Source organism: Sprattus sprattus (genome assembly GCF_963457725.1).
Source record: "Sprattus sprattus genome assembly, chromosome: 14".
In the NCBI taxonomy this organism is placed as follows: domain Eukaryota; kingdom Metazoa; phylum Chordata; class Actinopteri; order Clupeiformes; family Clupeidae; genus Sprattus; species Sprattus sprattus.
The window spans coordinates 7720370-7736809 of record NC_137912.1 but is presented as its reverse complement, the minus strand read 5'-3'; the positions used below and the strand labels follow the sequence as shown (position 1 = coordinate 7736809).

At 45.0% G+C, this 16440-nt stretch overlaps 2 protein-coding genes across 2 annotated transcripts in view; one reads left to right on the top strand and one right to left on the bottom strand.

The window, feature by feature from the left end:
• Positions 1-400: 400 nt before the first annotated feature.
• Positions 401-10286, top strand: nup50 (nucleoporin 50). Its single transcript, XM_080850865.1, has 8 exons — positions 401-529; positions 1834-1916; positions 2384-2467; positions 2623-2854; positions 4186-4953; positions 6218-6317; positions 6560-6678; positions 8852-10286. Exons 2-8 carry the CDS (start codon positions 1848-1850, stop codon positions 9049-9051), a joined length of 1572 nt encoding a protein of 523 aa, XP_080706991.1. The 5' UTR covers positions 401-529; positions 1834-1847; the 3' UTR covers positions 9052-10286.
• Positions 10287-12349: 2063 nt separating this feature from the next.
• kiaa0930 overlaps positions 12350-16440 on the bottom strand; it is a 52603-nt gene continuing 48512 nt past the window's right edge. The window contains exons 7-10 of the mRNA XM_080851140.1: positions 15667-15855; positions 15071-15227; positions 12863-13018; positions 12350-12734 (exon numbers count right to left, since the gene is read on the bottom strand). Of these exons, the coding sequence (XP_080707266.1) occupies positions 12694-12734; positions 12863-13018; positions 15071-15227; positions 15667-15855 (543 nt within the window). The 3' untranslated portion in view covers positions 12350-12693. The remainder of the gene's footprint in view (positions 12735-12862; positions 13019-15070; positions 15228-15666; positions 15856-16440) is intronic.

Here is a 16440-nt window from a genome sequence, read left to right as displayed (position 1 = left end):
TCTCACTTCCTACTTTCTCCAGCACCTGTTCATATCTTGGCAAGGCTGTGTAGTATCCCGAGAGCTTGGATCATTGCCACCTGCTCTCAAACTCTACTGCATTTCCATTTCAACCCCCTTAAAGCCTTTCTGAAACACACTCTCATAGGCCACTGAAACAAATACTGCCACTTCGCACTTCGTATGTTTAAAATCTGATGGCCTCTCACAGTTAGACATTTATTTTGGCGGCGTAATGTTGCATCTCTTTAAGATCATTCACAATCTAATCTCCTCTGCACTGGAAGCATCAGTTCTGGACGCCATCTCTTTAGTGTCGAGTAACTACAATTCCCATAAGGAAACTGTTCAGCCTCAGAAATTACACGCATGCGTGTTGAGGTATCAGGACGCGCGAATATTCCGTTTTATAAAATGGCGGAGTGAAAAGGGCCCGGCATTTAATTTAGAAAAACATAAACTGTTATTGCCTAGAGTTTTAATAAATTTGATTCTTGGGACTTTTAGTGATCGTTTCAAGAAACGAAAGGTATGTCGTCTCTATTTCTTGCACTTTTGCATTGATATTAGCCAGGTTCTTTACTCTTACCAGGCTCTATCGTTAAGCTAACCTTGGCATAGCTAGCTTTTGGGAATGCACTAGGCTGCTACAGCGCATTGCGCTAGCATTCTAGCTAAATATGAACCGAGTCAGATGTTCACAGCTAGTATGTTTTACACCTGGTTACTATATTAGCCTAAATATTTCCCCCACGTGGTTCATAGTGAAATGTCGAGGATGTCGCCACTGGCAGACTGACTTCCAGCTTCAAGATCACGGGGATCAACTTCAGGCTTAAAGTAAACCACTACGCAAACCTTAGCTTTTAAACTAGCTTTAGCTCAAGTTGGCGTGCTGTATTGTTGTTCAACGAGACGTTTAAACTAACACCGCTAGCTAGGTAGCTAAAAGGGAACTACCTGTTGGTCAAAGTTAACCATTAACTACAACGTAATCAGAATTGTTTTATTCCCGACATCTGGTGCACTCTTAAGATTACATTGCCTATCGGAACGTCTTCATTTTTACAGCCACCGTTAGCGCCATAAAGTGTTCTAAATAAATTGTTGTTAAATATAAGTTAGCTTTCTTAATCATGTTACAGAGGCAGCATTAGTTTACCATTAGCTTAATTTACGTTGAAGCTTAGTATTTGTGTCGACTGACATTGGGCAGCTAAGCAATCTAAAGTTATATACACGGTAGTTGTAGAACTGTTTGGTTTCCGAGGGTTGATTACCGGTATCGCTGTTTGTGCTCTGACTTAAATCATCACTTAAGTAAAGGGCCTTGATATTTCACTTGTTCACCCATGCAGTAAATGTGCTGACCGCTGTATTTTATAGTGCCCCTGGTAGCAACCCAACATAATAAAGGTCAGATTACGTCATTCTAAACTAATTTATGACAAGATTGCCAATTTCACTTTTAAATTAGGAAATTGGAGAATTAAAAACATTTAAGTTAGAGGCTATGTCGATTGACAGGTGCAATGATATCCCCGTCCAAAGGGAATTCCTTACTGAAATGCGTTCAGTCAATTGTCAGTTATGAGCTTCTTGTGAAGACTGCATTAGCTACTGTTGAAATTACCTTGGAACATGATTAGCATTTTTATGTGATCTCAAGTGTGGCAATCTTACAGCACACAAACTGCCCAATAATCTCATCTAAAATCCACCACTGTGAGTTGAGAAGGAACAGCTCTGCCTCCGTTGTAGAGCAGCAGTGCTACTGTCTTTTACAACCATGAAAGGCAAATTTCTTGAGTTTTGATTGTTCTTTTGTGACAGGAATCAGTGCTGATATGGCGAAGAGGATTGCAGACAAGGAGCTGACTGACCGAAACTGGGATCAGGAAGAAGACACTGAAGAGGTAATGACTCGGAAGTACTGTGAAGGTCAAAAACTAGCAAGCTTACTTCCTAAAAGACATGCAAAAACACGCAGACAGACATGTTTATATGTCATTGTAATTGCTAGATACCATCATAATGAATTGTAAGATGCCAAAACTAGTTGCCTATATAGCCTAATAGATGCCACAAAAAGTGGCAAATTGTTACAAAAACTTAATTTATCCTTCCACCCATCCCAAAGATTCTACTCTTAAATCATTGAACTATCCTCACCAAAAATAGGTCTTCTGAAAAAGCAGTCACTGTTGCTCAGAAGAATCATTATATTCTAAATCTATTCAATGCAATTCTAAAAAGGCATGCATCCCCCCAATCAGGGTAGTGATGTATAATAATTTGAAGTTTGTGTGATCTCTGTAAAATGTGGTACACCGATAAGGATTGTGAAAATTAAAAGAAAAATCTCTCTTTTTTTTCCTGACAGGCAGGGACATTTTTAGTGGCCAGTGATGATGTTATGAAAAGCAGACCCATCAAGAAAGCCAAGCGTCGCGCTCCGGGTGCAGAGGTACTAAGCTTATCTTCCCATTTCATTTCAGAAAAGAATGGGGGGGGGGGGAAGAGCCTCAACTAACCAGCCTCCAAAAAAATCAGGTCACTCTTGTAGCCGTTCCCTCTGTGGGACGTGTGTGAATAATGCAAGGCTTTTCTCCTCTGCTGCAGAGTGAGAACACCGGTGCATTTAAGGGATTCGCGGGCTTCGCCCTCTCAGCTTCTGGACCGGCAGCGGCAGCCCCCTCCTTCCCCAGCTTTGGTAACGGTGCCAGCTTCAAGCCTCTGGCAAGCCTGACCAATGGGAACGGCAGCAGCAGCAGTGGCGGCGCTGCCCCGGTTGCCACAGCAGCGTTCGGCAGCTTCTCCTCTCCTGGCACCACCAAGCCCCCAACCACCCCTGGTAAGGTTCTGCTCAGTACCCCGGCAGCCCACTTATGGTGGTATAACCGTAGCTGTTTTTTTTTTTTTAAATGCAAAGTACAAAATCTATGCAGCATTTAGCAGATGTTCTAGGGGTTTCATAATGGAGATTTTGCAACATTGTAGACACATGAAAATGATGGTACTGTTTTTTGGTACTGCTGGTACAGGAGGCATTATGGCTTTTTTTGTCTGAAACTAGCGAGCTGATTAGCTAACAGCAAATGGGTTTGGACCCAGAACACAAAACTAGAGACTGAATAGACTGAATAGACATGGCAACTAGTGGGAACACCAGGTGTGTGTCTGCAAGTGGAACAGGTGGTTAGCTCTTTCACATAGCTTAGTAATGCATCAGCATTCATTTAAAGATGGTACAGAAAGTAGTTGCCTTCTAAAACATAAAAAAAAACAAGAAAACTGCACAGTGCTGCTAGAGATGGGAAACCTATAGTAGCTGCATGTTGATCGTCATTTTAATTATCATTTGTTTTTCAGACCTTACAAATGTCCTCTTGGGGTCAACAATTTGACGTGTTCTATTTTAATTGTGTGGCGGCTTTCTTCTCTTCTACATTGGAAGTGTTGTTGTGACCATTTACGATTCTGGTAGTGCAGTGCCTTTAATAGCACTAATAAATGAAGACAGCAATTCATTTTGTCCCTATACATTAGACCAGGTATGGTGCCATTTATTAATTAAATGTCATAATCCTGATTTACTAGGGGTAACTTTCAGCAGTGGGATGTTCATGGCAGTCTGATAATTCCTTCAGAACATCCACTAAAAAGGGCCGGTGAAGCTTAATTTATATACTTCTAGTTTGATAAAAAAAAGACTTCCTGTTGTATCTTCAGAAAAAAATGAGCATCCCGTAACAAGTGTGAGCTGGGTCTAGGCAGTGTTATTCTGTAATGGTCTCAAAAAATCCTCTATTGTTGGAGCCTGAATCTTGGCATTCATGGCTAATGGTGTGTGTGTGTGTGTGTGTGTGTGTGTGTGTGTGTGTGTGTGTGTGTGTGTGTGTGTGCTTTAGAGAGTGTTATTTCTGTGTAAGGGAAGGGAGGGGGAGCTGCAGTGCTCACTGCAGTCACACACTTTCAGGGAGGGGGTGGGGAGCAGTTTTGCTTGGGGGATATCAAAGATGTCAGATTCACTCTCTTTCCTCTTTCTCCCCCACCCCCCCCCCACCCTTCCTTACTCCCTCCTTCTCTCTTGCTCGCTCCATTTTTCTCCCCTCCTCCTCCCTCTACTATTGCTGCCTCTTCCTCCTCCTCTGCCCCCTCCCTCCCTCCCTTGGGGCTCCTCAGGCTCATTGACATTCAACGGCCCCTCCTCCGCAGCCCCCCCATTGGCTGTGGGTGGTGAGCGGCAGTGGAACGGCTCCGCCTCCAGCCCAACGGTAGCAGCAGCAAGCGTGGGCAGTGGCAGCAGCAGTGGCGGTAGCAGCACTAACAGCAGCGCTACCAACAGCAGCAGCAGCAGCGCAGAATACAGGCGACAGCTCACCGCGCTCAACTGCTCAGTGCGCGACTGGATCACCAAGCACGTCAACGACAACCCGCTGTGCGACCTCAACCCCATCTTCCGCGACTATGAGCGGCACCTGGCCAGCATCGAGAAGCAGTACGGTGGCGCCGGCGGAGCAGGGGGGGCGGGCGCCACGGCAACCGGGCCCCCAGCGCCCGATGCCAAGAGCGACGCGGAGGGGGTGAAGTCTGGGGGCTTGCAGCTGGCCGGCAGCGGTACCTCCACGGCCACCTCCAGCAGCAGCAGCGGTGGCACCGCAGCCCCGTCTCTCTTCAGCTTCAGCAAGGACACCTCCACGTCCTCCACCTCCACCCCGGCGGCCTCGGGGGTGACCTTTAACTTCGGCCAGAAGGTGGACAGCTCGGTGCTGTCCTCGCTCGGATCCGGCGGAGTGCCCAGCTTCTCCTTCTCCACCTCCTCCTCCTCCTCCTTGTCCTCTGCCACCCCCTCCCTGTTTGGTGGCTCGAGCACCACCACCACCGCAGGAGCAGCTGCCCTCTCGACACCCTTCTCTTTCAGCATGGCCAAGGCTGAGGCACCCAGCACAGGTAAACGCCCTCCGCTGCACCCCACTGCACCTCACCTCACTCCTCAAAACAGGGCACACGTGCTGGGAGCGCGCTGCAGAGACAGGGGTCCGGTCTCCCCTCACCTGGGTAGGGGGCTGCGGTTGGACCAGGACGGTCAGGATTCAGTGGGTCTCACACATGCTGGGCTGCTGTGCTTGTGTAGTGACTGGCTGCCTTGGTCCATGTTTTAGGAGATAAGGGGGAGGTCAGTTGATCTTATTTGTTGTGATGAGAAATGTGCTGTAGGTAGTGGCAGTTGTGTTTAAGAGGGGAGTCTCAGGTAGTCTTGTTTGCGTATTAATTAAATGAGATTTTTTTTATTGTGGAAGAATACAGTACTGGTAGTTGTTATATTTTTGGAAAAGGTGGACCTTTAGTGGCTCGCCTTGAAATGTATGTCAATGTGATCTGATCACTGCATCATTTAAAATGTTTATGTAATGGAGCAATACATATAAAATTTTTAGTGGATGGATTTTTTTTCAAACTTGTCTTTATAGAATTTCTGTATTCTGTTTTAATAATTTGTTGGTTATTATGGTATTTGAGAAAATGTGGTATTGGAGAACCTGAAAAAAGCCATTTTATAAGATTATACAACATCCTATAATATTTATAGCCCATATTCACAGAGAAATGATTCCACCCATTTAATCTCAGGACATCTTTTTTAACAGTACAGTTTTAATGATTCAAATAAAAATAATGTAATGAAATAATTGTCACTGTGAGTAGTGGCATGGTATGCATGTTGTGACCGGTGTAAGACTGCACTGATTGAATGGAGATGGAGCTCATACTGATCACTAATAACAATCATTGGACCCTGGGCACTGTGCTGTCATGGGGCTGTGGGAATGATGCAGCACTGATGGCTTGACTGCATTTCTCTCTCTCTTTCTCTCTCTCGTTCCCCTCGTCCTCTCTTTCTCTCTCCCTTTCTTTTGGTCATCCTCTCTGTCTCCCTCTTCTTCTGTTTGTCTCTCTCTCTCTCTCTTTGCACCTGTCTGTCTCTTTATCTGCCTGTCTCTCTCACTCTCTCCCCTCTTCCTCTCTCTTTCTCTCCCCCTCCTCTTGCGCTCGCGCTCTCTCTCTCTCTCTCTCTCTCTCTCTCTCTCTCTCTCTCTCTCTCTCTCTCGTTTCCCTCGTCCTCTATCTCTCTCTCTCTCGTTCCCCTCGTCCTCCCTCCCTCTCTCCCTCCCTCCCTCTCCCCCTCTCTCCCTCCTCCTGTCTGTCTCTGCAGATGTGGGGACGGGGCAGAACGGGGCCGAAGAGGAGTCAGACGAGCCTCCTGTTGTTGTTGTCAAGGAGATCAAGGAGAAAGATGCCTTCTACTCCAAAAAGTCAGTGGCCCTCGTACACACGAACCCTTTCACAATACCGCCATACCATCACTTCACCTGCTTGTGTAGTCCATGATGTCATCAGTGTTGGCTTTGGCCAAATGACCCTTCCTCAGCCGTGTTGGATGTCATACATTTGAGCCATACACCAGATGTAATGATGCCATACGGTGATGTTGGTCTGTAGGTGTTGCCGTGGTAATGGTGTCTAACCTGTGCATTCTGGGTGGTCTGTCCTCCAGGTGTAAGTTGTTCTATAAGAAGGAGAGCGAGTTCAAGGAGAAGGGGGTCGGCACGCTGCATCTCAAGACGGTTGCCGAGGGCAAACTGCAGCTGCTGGTCCGTGCCGACACCAACCTGGGTAAGGACACAGCGTCCGGGTACACACACACACACACACACACACACACACACACACACACACACACACACACACACACCCATGCACTCACAGCCATACACACACACACACACACACTAGCAGCCATACACTCACACACACACACACATACACACACCCATGCACTCACAGCCGTACACACACACACACACACACACATACACTCGCAGCCATACACACACTCGCAGCCATATATACACACACACACACACACACAGTCTCTCTCTTGCTCTCTCTCTCTCTCTCTCTCTCACACACACACACACACTCATATGCCTATCACATTTCCAGTTAGTAGGGCAAACTCGTGTTTTACTGGAATGGCTCACAGATGTCACGGGGACAAGTATAGACTCGTGATATTCCTTTTTTTAATTACTACTCTTTTGAAATTTGAGCTGGCAGTATGTGTTTTTTTCAAATTGGTGGCCGAGCCAATTACTGATGCCCAGAATGAATCCTAGTCAGGTCCATTTTAAAAAGGAGAGCAAATGGACCACTGAAATATCGAACTACATATATTTGGCCACTGTTTCAGACAGGCAGCGGCGACCTTTTGCAATGCATACTACATAACTGCCAAAATAGTTTCTGGAGGAACAAAACTAGTAAGGCTATATCTGTTTTAGCTGTGCTAAGTGCTAATACAAAGTTAAAAACAGAGTTTTGATTGCATTCCTTTTGCAGATATACGCATATGATGGTGTCAGAAATTTGCCCATGATCAACTTAGCCTGATGTAATGTGGTCAGGACCAAGGACAGTAGCTAGTTTGGTTACAACTGAGAAGGATGGAAAAATCTAGAACGTATTAGGAAAATTAACCAATGATTTAAAATTAAGTTTTATGATGGAAGGCAGACTCCAGCAAAAAAAAAAAAAAAAAGGTTATAGAAAGATGCTTATAAATTATGTATGCATGTGTACATAATCCGATTAACTAACCAAGATGTGCTTGTGTTAATATAGTTTCACTTTAATCAGAAAGGGCAGTCAGACTCCACACAGCACCGCGGTGTAGACGGGAACGATAGACTGTCCTTTTCCAGTAATGCTAAAAGGACAAAAAAATGCATTGGGTGTACTTTTTGTGTGTGTGTGTGTGTGTGTGGTGTGTGTGTGTGCTCGCACACATTCTGCTTTCAGCAGGTTTGCAGGTCCGTGTTCAGATTTTGCTGTGACTCAGATATTAACAGGCCAGAATCAGCCGAGGCAGGTTCTTAGCCGGCTATCTTTAGTGTATAGTCATGCCGAGGGTGTTTCTGTAGTGCCTTAAAACAAAGTGACGGGTGAGTTAACCTAGGCGATGGAACGAATGCCTTCTGGCACCTCATAACAGTGGATGGGGGTGCTGGAGCTGTAATGCTATTAAACTCGGCACATTGCCAGCAGCAGATACTGTTTCAGAATTGAAGGCTTTCAGGTTTGTGGTTAAGATCTATTATTATTACCATTTTTTTTTTTTTTTTTTTTTTTTTTGTTCTCTTGAACCAATACTTTCTTTTCCCTGAAAATAACTTGGCAAATGCATAAAAGCAGGAAAGTCTTTCATCTTTGTTTACCGCCTGAGCAGAACGCTTTTTAAACTAGGTCATAATTACGGCCTCGAAAAGGGAGTCGGTCTGACAGCTTTGCCACTCTTGAAAAACGCTGGCATTTGCATCTCTTTCAAGAGGAATGAGAAGCTGCTTTTTACCGTGGGTTCTTGTTGTGTCAGTTGCTGGCTGGAGTGTGTGCCTGTGTGTGTGTGTGTGTGTCTGTGTGTGTGTGTGTCTGTGTGTCTGTGTGTGTGTGTGTCTGTGTGTGTGTACATAGGGAGGGGTTTGCGTTAGCCTTGAGAAACAGCCAGGAAATGCAGCACGGGTGTGCAGTGCCTCCCCCTGGTGGCGACAGCTTGTGTTGCTCTGTGAAATGAACCCTTTTAAAGGGGATGGATTTCTTTTCTTCATTTCTTAATTTTTTTCCTTGCCTCTTCAAAGACCAGACTTCTAAAGATAGGTAGACTGCTACTTGTCTCTTACTAGATCTTTACTCTATGGATTGTCTTTTGAAATGTAATCGGTTCCCCCTCACCCAATGTATTGGATGCCTTAAGCTTATGATGTCTTGTCTTGTCTGTGTGTTTGTTTCATAGGCAACATTCTACTGAACATCATGGTGTCTCCCACCATGCCCTGCTCGCGCACTGGAAAGAACAACGTGATGGTGGTGTGTGTGCCAAACCCCCCCGTGGACGACAAGAACCCCACCACGCCCGTGCCCATGCTGATCCGCATCAAGACTGGCGAGGACGCCGACGAGCTCCACAAGCTCATGCTGGAGAAGAGGGCCTAAAGAACGCCCTCCCCCCCCCCCCAGACTCTACCCCCACCGACCCACCCATCACCCCGCATCTTAAACCACCACCCTCAACTCACCTTCTGCATTCGGACACAGAACCAACCCCTGACTCGCATCCCCCCCCAACCCTCACTCGGTCTTGTCCGTCGGACCCCGAAATACGGCTCCCCGTCCCATCTGTAGTGTCACCTGAAGTCAGCTATGTGTTGAAACAAAAGAGGAAAGGGACTCATTATTTTCTTTAAGTTGTAGTGTTCATACAGGATGGCTTAAAGAGGCAGGCTCCAGAGTGGTAGACTAGGATCCAGCAAGGCCTGCTGTCAAGAACATTCCTTTGGGTTTTAGTCTTTTTTTTTTTTTTTTTTTTTCCTCCTTCCTTTTTTCCCCCCCGCTGCTATCAGTTAACTTAAGAGATTAGACAGAAGGGTGAATCATAAAGGTTTTGCTTTTATTTTTTAAACGGACAATTTTTATGGTGATGTTTTTTTTTGTTTGTGTTTTCGCCAGGTGCATCAGGTAGGGCAACGTTGAAATTGTTAAGAGTGTGAATGGAGGTTTGTTTGGCTTGAATGCATTTTTCTACTTGCCAGGCTCGCACTTTTTAAGAAAAAAGAAAAAACAACAACAACAACAAAATGGTGGCTGTGAAGGCAGCGTCGGCAATCTCATCTGTTAAAGTATCTGAAGAACAGAAGAAGACGGTGATGTGCACAGAAACAGTTTCATGAAGACTGAATTCTTTTTTTCTCTGTAGATTTTTTGGCATTTCAGAATGTTGAATGATCTGATAGAATCGATCCAGATGTAATGGTTTGTTGTCCTGCACAAACTCGTGTGTGTGTCTGTGTCGTGTGTGTCTTGTGTCGTGTGTGTGTGTGTGTGCGTGTGTGTGTGTGTATTTTGGCACTTGCTGTAATTGACTATTTATTCTTCAATGAGGGTCTGCGTTTGCGCCTTCCCCTCTCACTGGGTGAAAATGGACGCTGTGTATCCCCCCCCTCGTCCTAAGAATGACCCACAATGCACCTCTGTCCAACCCTGCTGCGGATATGTACCACCAAGCAATCGGTTTCCTGTTTCTACATTCAGTGTTTCACCGTGGATCTCATGGAGGTTTTTTTTAGGTTGTTTTTATTCATTTTTTTTTTTTTTTTTTTTTTCAAGTGACCTTTGTAAGGCCTTTAATGATGACAGCGCCTTGTAACATCTGTAGATTGATCGATTGGAGAATAAACTACACCAAACAGTTGCTCTTTACTAGTCTACTACTACTTTTGTACTGGTGTACTACAATACTTTGCTAGTATAGTCTACCTTGCCTGGTGGGTGCCAAAGGTGAAAATTGACTAGCACAGCTATGAAAGGAAGAGCTGTTTGAAATTTCCATTGGCAAGAGTTTTAAACCACATACATAGTACGTGCGGCCTTGCCCACTGGGTGAGTAAATGCACTGTTTCAAAGTGAAGTTCTTGCCATCATTTCAGTAATACTTATAGGGTCTCTACAGTGTATTTGTATCAATGCTTATTTTGTGCGGCTCAAACTTCGTCATGAGGGTAAAAGAGGCTCTGCAGACTACTGAGCATCCTATCTGAAAGGTTGAATGTGGTGGTGTGTGTCTGACTGGAAGTGCTCATGTTCAAGGGGCAGGTCTGCAGTTTCAGGTTGAATGTCTTAGAAACCTGACGTGTGCCCGGCCTACACAGTCTTAGCTCGCCACTCTGTGTGCATGTGTTTAAAATGTCAGCCAATGATTAAGTGATTGTAAAGCAGAAGGAAAGGTTATCATAGGGTGAATAGGAAGAGGATTCAAACGCAGACGCAGAATGTTTTTCTTCTTCTGGTAATTGTATTTTCATTAAGAAGTACAAGGGAGGGGGGGACATACAGACACTTGGTAAATGATACAACAGAACTATGAGCCTTACATGCACAAAGACATTACCTAAGTCATCTTTTCAAATGGATACAAAAAGCGCGTTTTTTAAGCATAAAGAAAGGTGTATGTACTCGGACGTCACGAGCTACATCTTCATGGTATTGACTAGGACATTTCTTAACCAGAAGCCTACAGGAAATAAATACAAATAAATACGGTCTCAAAAAATGTAAAAAGCATTTTCAAAATGGCGCTGAAGTATATACCACTGCTTCTAAGCCTTCGGTCAAATAAACTTTTATGAAAGCAGTCAGTTTTAGTTTTTTAACACTGAATACATTCAGTTCTCTCAGAATTAACAAAACTGGAGAATGCAGACTTCCCCAATCCCCACAACACCTTTTACGGTCTTTAAGCTTGCAGAGCCATGTAGTATGCGATGCGTCGGTTCCAGTCTGTCAAAGAAACGAATGTGTCTTCAGACATGAGGCATTAACAAACCCTTTTTACACGTCACACAGAAAGCAAGGGAGGAACAAAACGTTGCCGGTCATCATCGCAGAAAGCTAAAACTCAGAATGAGTCCCTACTGGACTAGCTTGTTTAATCGTCATCTATGTGGCTCACAGTCAGGTCTGTCCCATGACAGGAAAGGTCTGTCAACAGGTGTACATTCTCATTCACTCTTGCTGAAGCGGTGTGTGTTGACCACGTCTGTGTCACTGCGGAACTTGAAACACTGGTATGGTGGCAGCAATGCAGTAGCAGTAGGGGTAAAAAATACTCCCCTCAAGGTGTCGAGGCAGACTCCACCGAAGCGGGTCTGTCAAACTCCCCACAGCGTCATCTGCTTTTCGTATACGTTTTATTCCCCATCCTCCCACAAAGTAGCTACCAGTGTAGATCTCCGACGGAGCATTCTATTGAATGCGATTTCTGTCTGGAGTTGTGCTCGCAACTGGCAGGTAAGATCGAAGATGGCGACCTAGTTCTCTTTCAGGATCAATCAGTGAATACATGAGGAATTCTTCGTGTAAGTCTGTGGGTACATATAAATGTGTGTGCCGCGTGACGGTGAGTGATCAAAGTTTCTTCCACGAGTACAGATCAGCTGGTAACGAGTGTTAAGGCTCGGGGAAAGACGAGGGAGACACCTTGCCTTTGGATAGTGTGTTAAGCACTGCGTTGCGAACTTGGCCTAACGCGTGTTTACTTCAAACAAGGCTCTTGAGGAGTGGAAAGCAGACTGTGATTCACTGAGTAGCTAAGCAGCAGAGTGTATTTACACGAAAACAGAAAAAAACATTCTTTTTAACCTCCCCCCACCCCACACTGTTTAAACGACCCCCTCCCCCCCTCCTTTGGTTTCCCTGTCAGACTTGCACCAGATGAGTTTCCAGGAAAAAAGCCTGCAGGATTTCCATGATGTCCCTATGCCTGATGTCCATGGTGGTGTTACCATGGAGACTGCTCACAACCTCCTCCCTCCACCCCCTATAGTTGTCCAAGAGGGGTGGGGTGGTGGTAAGAACCATTGGAAGAGGCACTTTTTGATTGGCTGGTTTTATAATTGTTTTTTATTTCCTCCAAAGGTTTCCCCTATTGTCTCTTTTGTTATTGTTGTTGTTCCGCTCGCTCACTTGCGCCCTCTTCTTTAGTTTTTGGTGTTTTGTCCAGACACTAGATGGTAGTGTTGAGTCAGTGGCCTGATGCAGGTAGGCACTTGGTAGTGAGTGTCTTAGGCAGTCAGGCTTTCGCTAAGTCATCAGGATAGGTTTTTGCCTCACCTCCAGAATATCTGTAAGAAGGATGGCGACATGAGTTCACAACATGAAGCATTCAGATATGACATTTCTATACTCAATGCCATAATGGCAAAAAAAAAAAAAAGGTTGTGTTTGTGTGTGTGTGTGTGTGTGTGTGTACCTGCGGTGATGCGATGGATAGGGAGTGTGACGTAGGTGAGGTGGGAGAAGAGAAGGAAGTACTCCTCCGTGCGGTTGAGCTTCAGCCAGGAGCCCACCAGAGAGCGACGCGTCCCCGACAAGGAGCGAGAGCGCAGGTTTGTGGGGTTGCCGTAGTCTGGGGGAAAACGGCACATACACATTTGCCATTAAGGTCACTATCAACTACTGGTTGTAGTAGCACTGTAGTATTGACCGATTATAGTAGTATTGTAGTCCTCAATCACCACCATACTGATCTTCCAAAATGTTCCCATATAAAAAAACACAATTATATGTTAATGTCTAATTCCAACATTAAATCCTGAATAGCATGACAAACATGTAGAAGAAATGGATGAACTATCAGAATAACCAATATCTGACTGTGAGCCTTGTGTAACAGCACTGGTAGGAGAGAAGGTGCTTGCGGTGTCTTTACTCTACTTTACCACTGGGGGGCAGTATATACAAATATCAGAAGAGTACCATTTACTTCCCTTTGTAAACCAAAAAAATACTTCCTTCAATATTTCTCCTAACTAAACAGAACTGGGCAACAGGTTTTACTCATTGGCGCAGTAAAACAGTGATGGTTGAAGGATGGCTACCCTGAGGGACTTCAACGTGGCAGTTTAAATGGCCCCCAATTAACATTGGAGAAAGGTTAGACTCTGCATCAGACAATCTCAATCATAGAGTCAGATTTAATTAATCATGTACAGAGCTCTCGGCCTTCTCATTACAATGGTTAATCAGACTGTGGCTTAAAATAACCGCTAACAAACCTCACTGTGCATGAAGTTCAGAATCTGAACACCAACATACAACACACCCACACAATAAATACCACACACCATGAATACTAATTTGAAGATGATACTAGTATTAGTTTATTATAAAAACATGCTTCAAAAAGTGGCAATTTTGTTGCATTTTGCCTTCTTTTTCACTTCTTAGTATTTTGTATATTTCTTGTGTGTTTGTTCTTTATACTTGACTTATGCCAACTTTACGCTTGAAATGATTTTATTTAATATTTGCATATGCTGTGCTTTAGCTACAAATACGGCACATCCTTGACATGTCAAAAGAAGGTGGTAAGGAGTGACATATTACTACACAAACCTATGACACCAACCAGTGTTCTGCACCAAACTGCACCATAGTTGTAACAGCATGAAGCAGGAAAAGGTGAAGATGTGGTGAGTCCAAGAGCACTGAACTCCTTCAGAGCAACAAGCAGGATATGTACATTTTTGTTCTTGTTGTCAACATGCCTTTAAAGCTCTGATTTATTTGTCCTAGAGTCATAAGAAGAACACCCCCAGAAATCTTTATTATTTTACAAATATGGCACTTTCATTCACTTGCATGAATGTTTTTAGTAAGAGGAAATATACAAAAACATCAAGGCATGTCAGAGTACCTTAAAAAGTCTAACAGGCCTCAGTCCTTTAGGAGTTAAGCAGATTTAAGGACACTTCCAAAGTAGCACAGAAGTGTCCTACTTCCATGCTCACAGCCACCTACTTTGCAGAGCAACCCAATGACACTACTTGCTTTCCATACTGTTCAGCAGTGCAAGCAGTGAATGAGCTATTGCTGCAGTAACCATTATGCTAATTGGTCGTCTAAGGGACATTTGTGCTGAATGAATCAACATGAACCACACATAATGTGATCAGGTCTCCTCTCTGGGCCTATTCTGGACTTTTTGATTTGCACTTATGCTTCAGAAGTACTGAGTTCACAGATTTAAAATGTGTGCGTGTTTGGTGGAGAGAGTGTGTGTGTGTGTGTGTGGTGGAGAGTGTATGTGTGTGTGAGGTTTAGAGAGTATGTGTGTGTGAGGTTGAGAGAGTGAGTGTGTGTGTGGTGGAGAGTATGTGTGTGTGAGGTGGAGAGAGTGTGTGTGTGTGTGTGGTGGAGAGTGTGTGCATGAGGTGGAGAGAGTATGTGTGTGTGAGGTGGAGAGAGTGAGTGTGTGTGTGTGGAGAGTGTGTGTATGTGAGTGTGTGTGTGTGAGTGTGTGTATGTGAGTGTGTGTATGAGGTGGAGAGAGTGTGTGTGTGAGAGTGTGTGTGTGAGTGTGTGTATGCGAGTGCGTGTGTGTGTGAGGTGGAGAGAGTGTGTGTGTGTATGTGAGTGTGTGTGTGTGTGTGAGTTGGAGAGAGCGGAGGTGGCTCACCTGCGTCGTCCTCCTCCCTGAAGAACTCCTCGCTGTCATTGGCCGAGTGCGACTTCTTCATCTCGGCCAGCGTGCGTGGCACCTTCCTGCGCAGCGACGGGGAGAAGAAGGACGGGCGGTTGCGCTCCGGGGTCGGGGGCGTGCTGAACGACGTCATCTGTATGGTGGAGGGGGGGGGGGGGGTGAAGCAGCAGATGATGAGTTGTTGTGTGTATTGATGCCGACATGCTGGTGCATTGCTATCAGGTGGTCAGAAAGACCTCGTAAGTCTGAGTGTGTGTGTGTGTGTAATACGAGTTTGTCATTCTGAGAAATGTCTGTGTGTGTGTGTATATGTGTGTGTGTGTGTGTGTGTGTGTGATCGGACTGCTAATCCTATAATTCTGTGCGAATGTGTTACGGAGAAGGTGCATTTTTTATTTTGTGTGGGTGGTCCATCTTAGAATGTGCTTCTCATGTGTGTGTGTGTGTGTGTGCGTGTGTGCGTGCGTGTGTGTGTGTGTGTGTGTGTGTGCGTGGGTGTGTGTGTGTGTGTGGGTGTGTGTGTGTGTGTGTGTGTGTGTGTGTGTGTGTGTGTGTGTGTGTGTGGCACTGACCCGCTCGTGCATTGGGGAGTCCTGATCCTCCTCCGTGCCGCAGGGTGACGTGTCTCCAGTGGGCACTCGGCTCACAGCCATCTCAGCGTGGCCTTTGCCCTGCGGACCCTTCATCCGCACAAACTCCATGTTGTTGGACTTGTAAAAGCCGAACGACATCCTCTGAGCCATCTTCGCTGCCACGCTCACCTACAAACACACAATTATTATTATTATTACTTGCTCTATCCACACATGCACATGAACACTCTTTGCACTCCCTGCACTACTCTCCATTACTTTCAACACTTGTCACAATTAATGCACACTGTTATATAGGTCCATATTTATCCTGTACCTGTAAACACCCCACTCCCTGTGTACATGTTCTTCTTATGTGTATTGTTTTTATTGTAATTCATGTATGTATGTTTGTGAGTTAAGTGTATAAGCTACTGGATGACCTTAATTTCCCTCGGGCTCAATAAAGTATCCATCTATTTATCTATCTATCTATCTATCTATCTATCTACAAGCACATACACAAGTGTTCACACACACACACACACCCACCTACAGTGGCGACACGCAAGAGAGAACTTGACATAATTAGAGGTACATCATACAGAATTTGGCTTTATTTGCTCTGCAGAGGAACCTTAAACAGATGGTGGAGATGTTTCAGAAAGACTGAGATGGTTTGTGGTTAAGACTTTCTCTTGAATAAACATGAAGGACACTCGGTGTGTAATAACTGGCCACAAAGTGCCACAGAGTAACGTAAGTGAATCAAAC

Excerpts from the sequence above, each read along its gene's own strand:
- nup50 (XM_080850865.1), top strand. The coding sequence starts at position 1,848 with ATGGCGAAGAGGATTGCAGACAAGGAGCTGACTGACCGAAACTGGGAT. Across the intron at positions 1,917-2,383 it reads AGGAAGAAGACACTGAAGAG|GCAGGGACATTTTTAGTGGC; the intron begins GTAATGACTCGG and ends TTTTCCTGACAG. Across the intron at positions 2,468-2,622 it reads GTCGCGCTCCGGGTGCAGAG|AGTGAGAACACCGGTGCATT; the intron begins GTACTAAGCTTA and ends CCTCTGCTGCAG.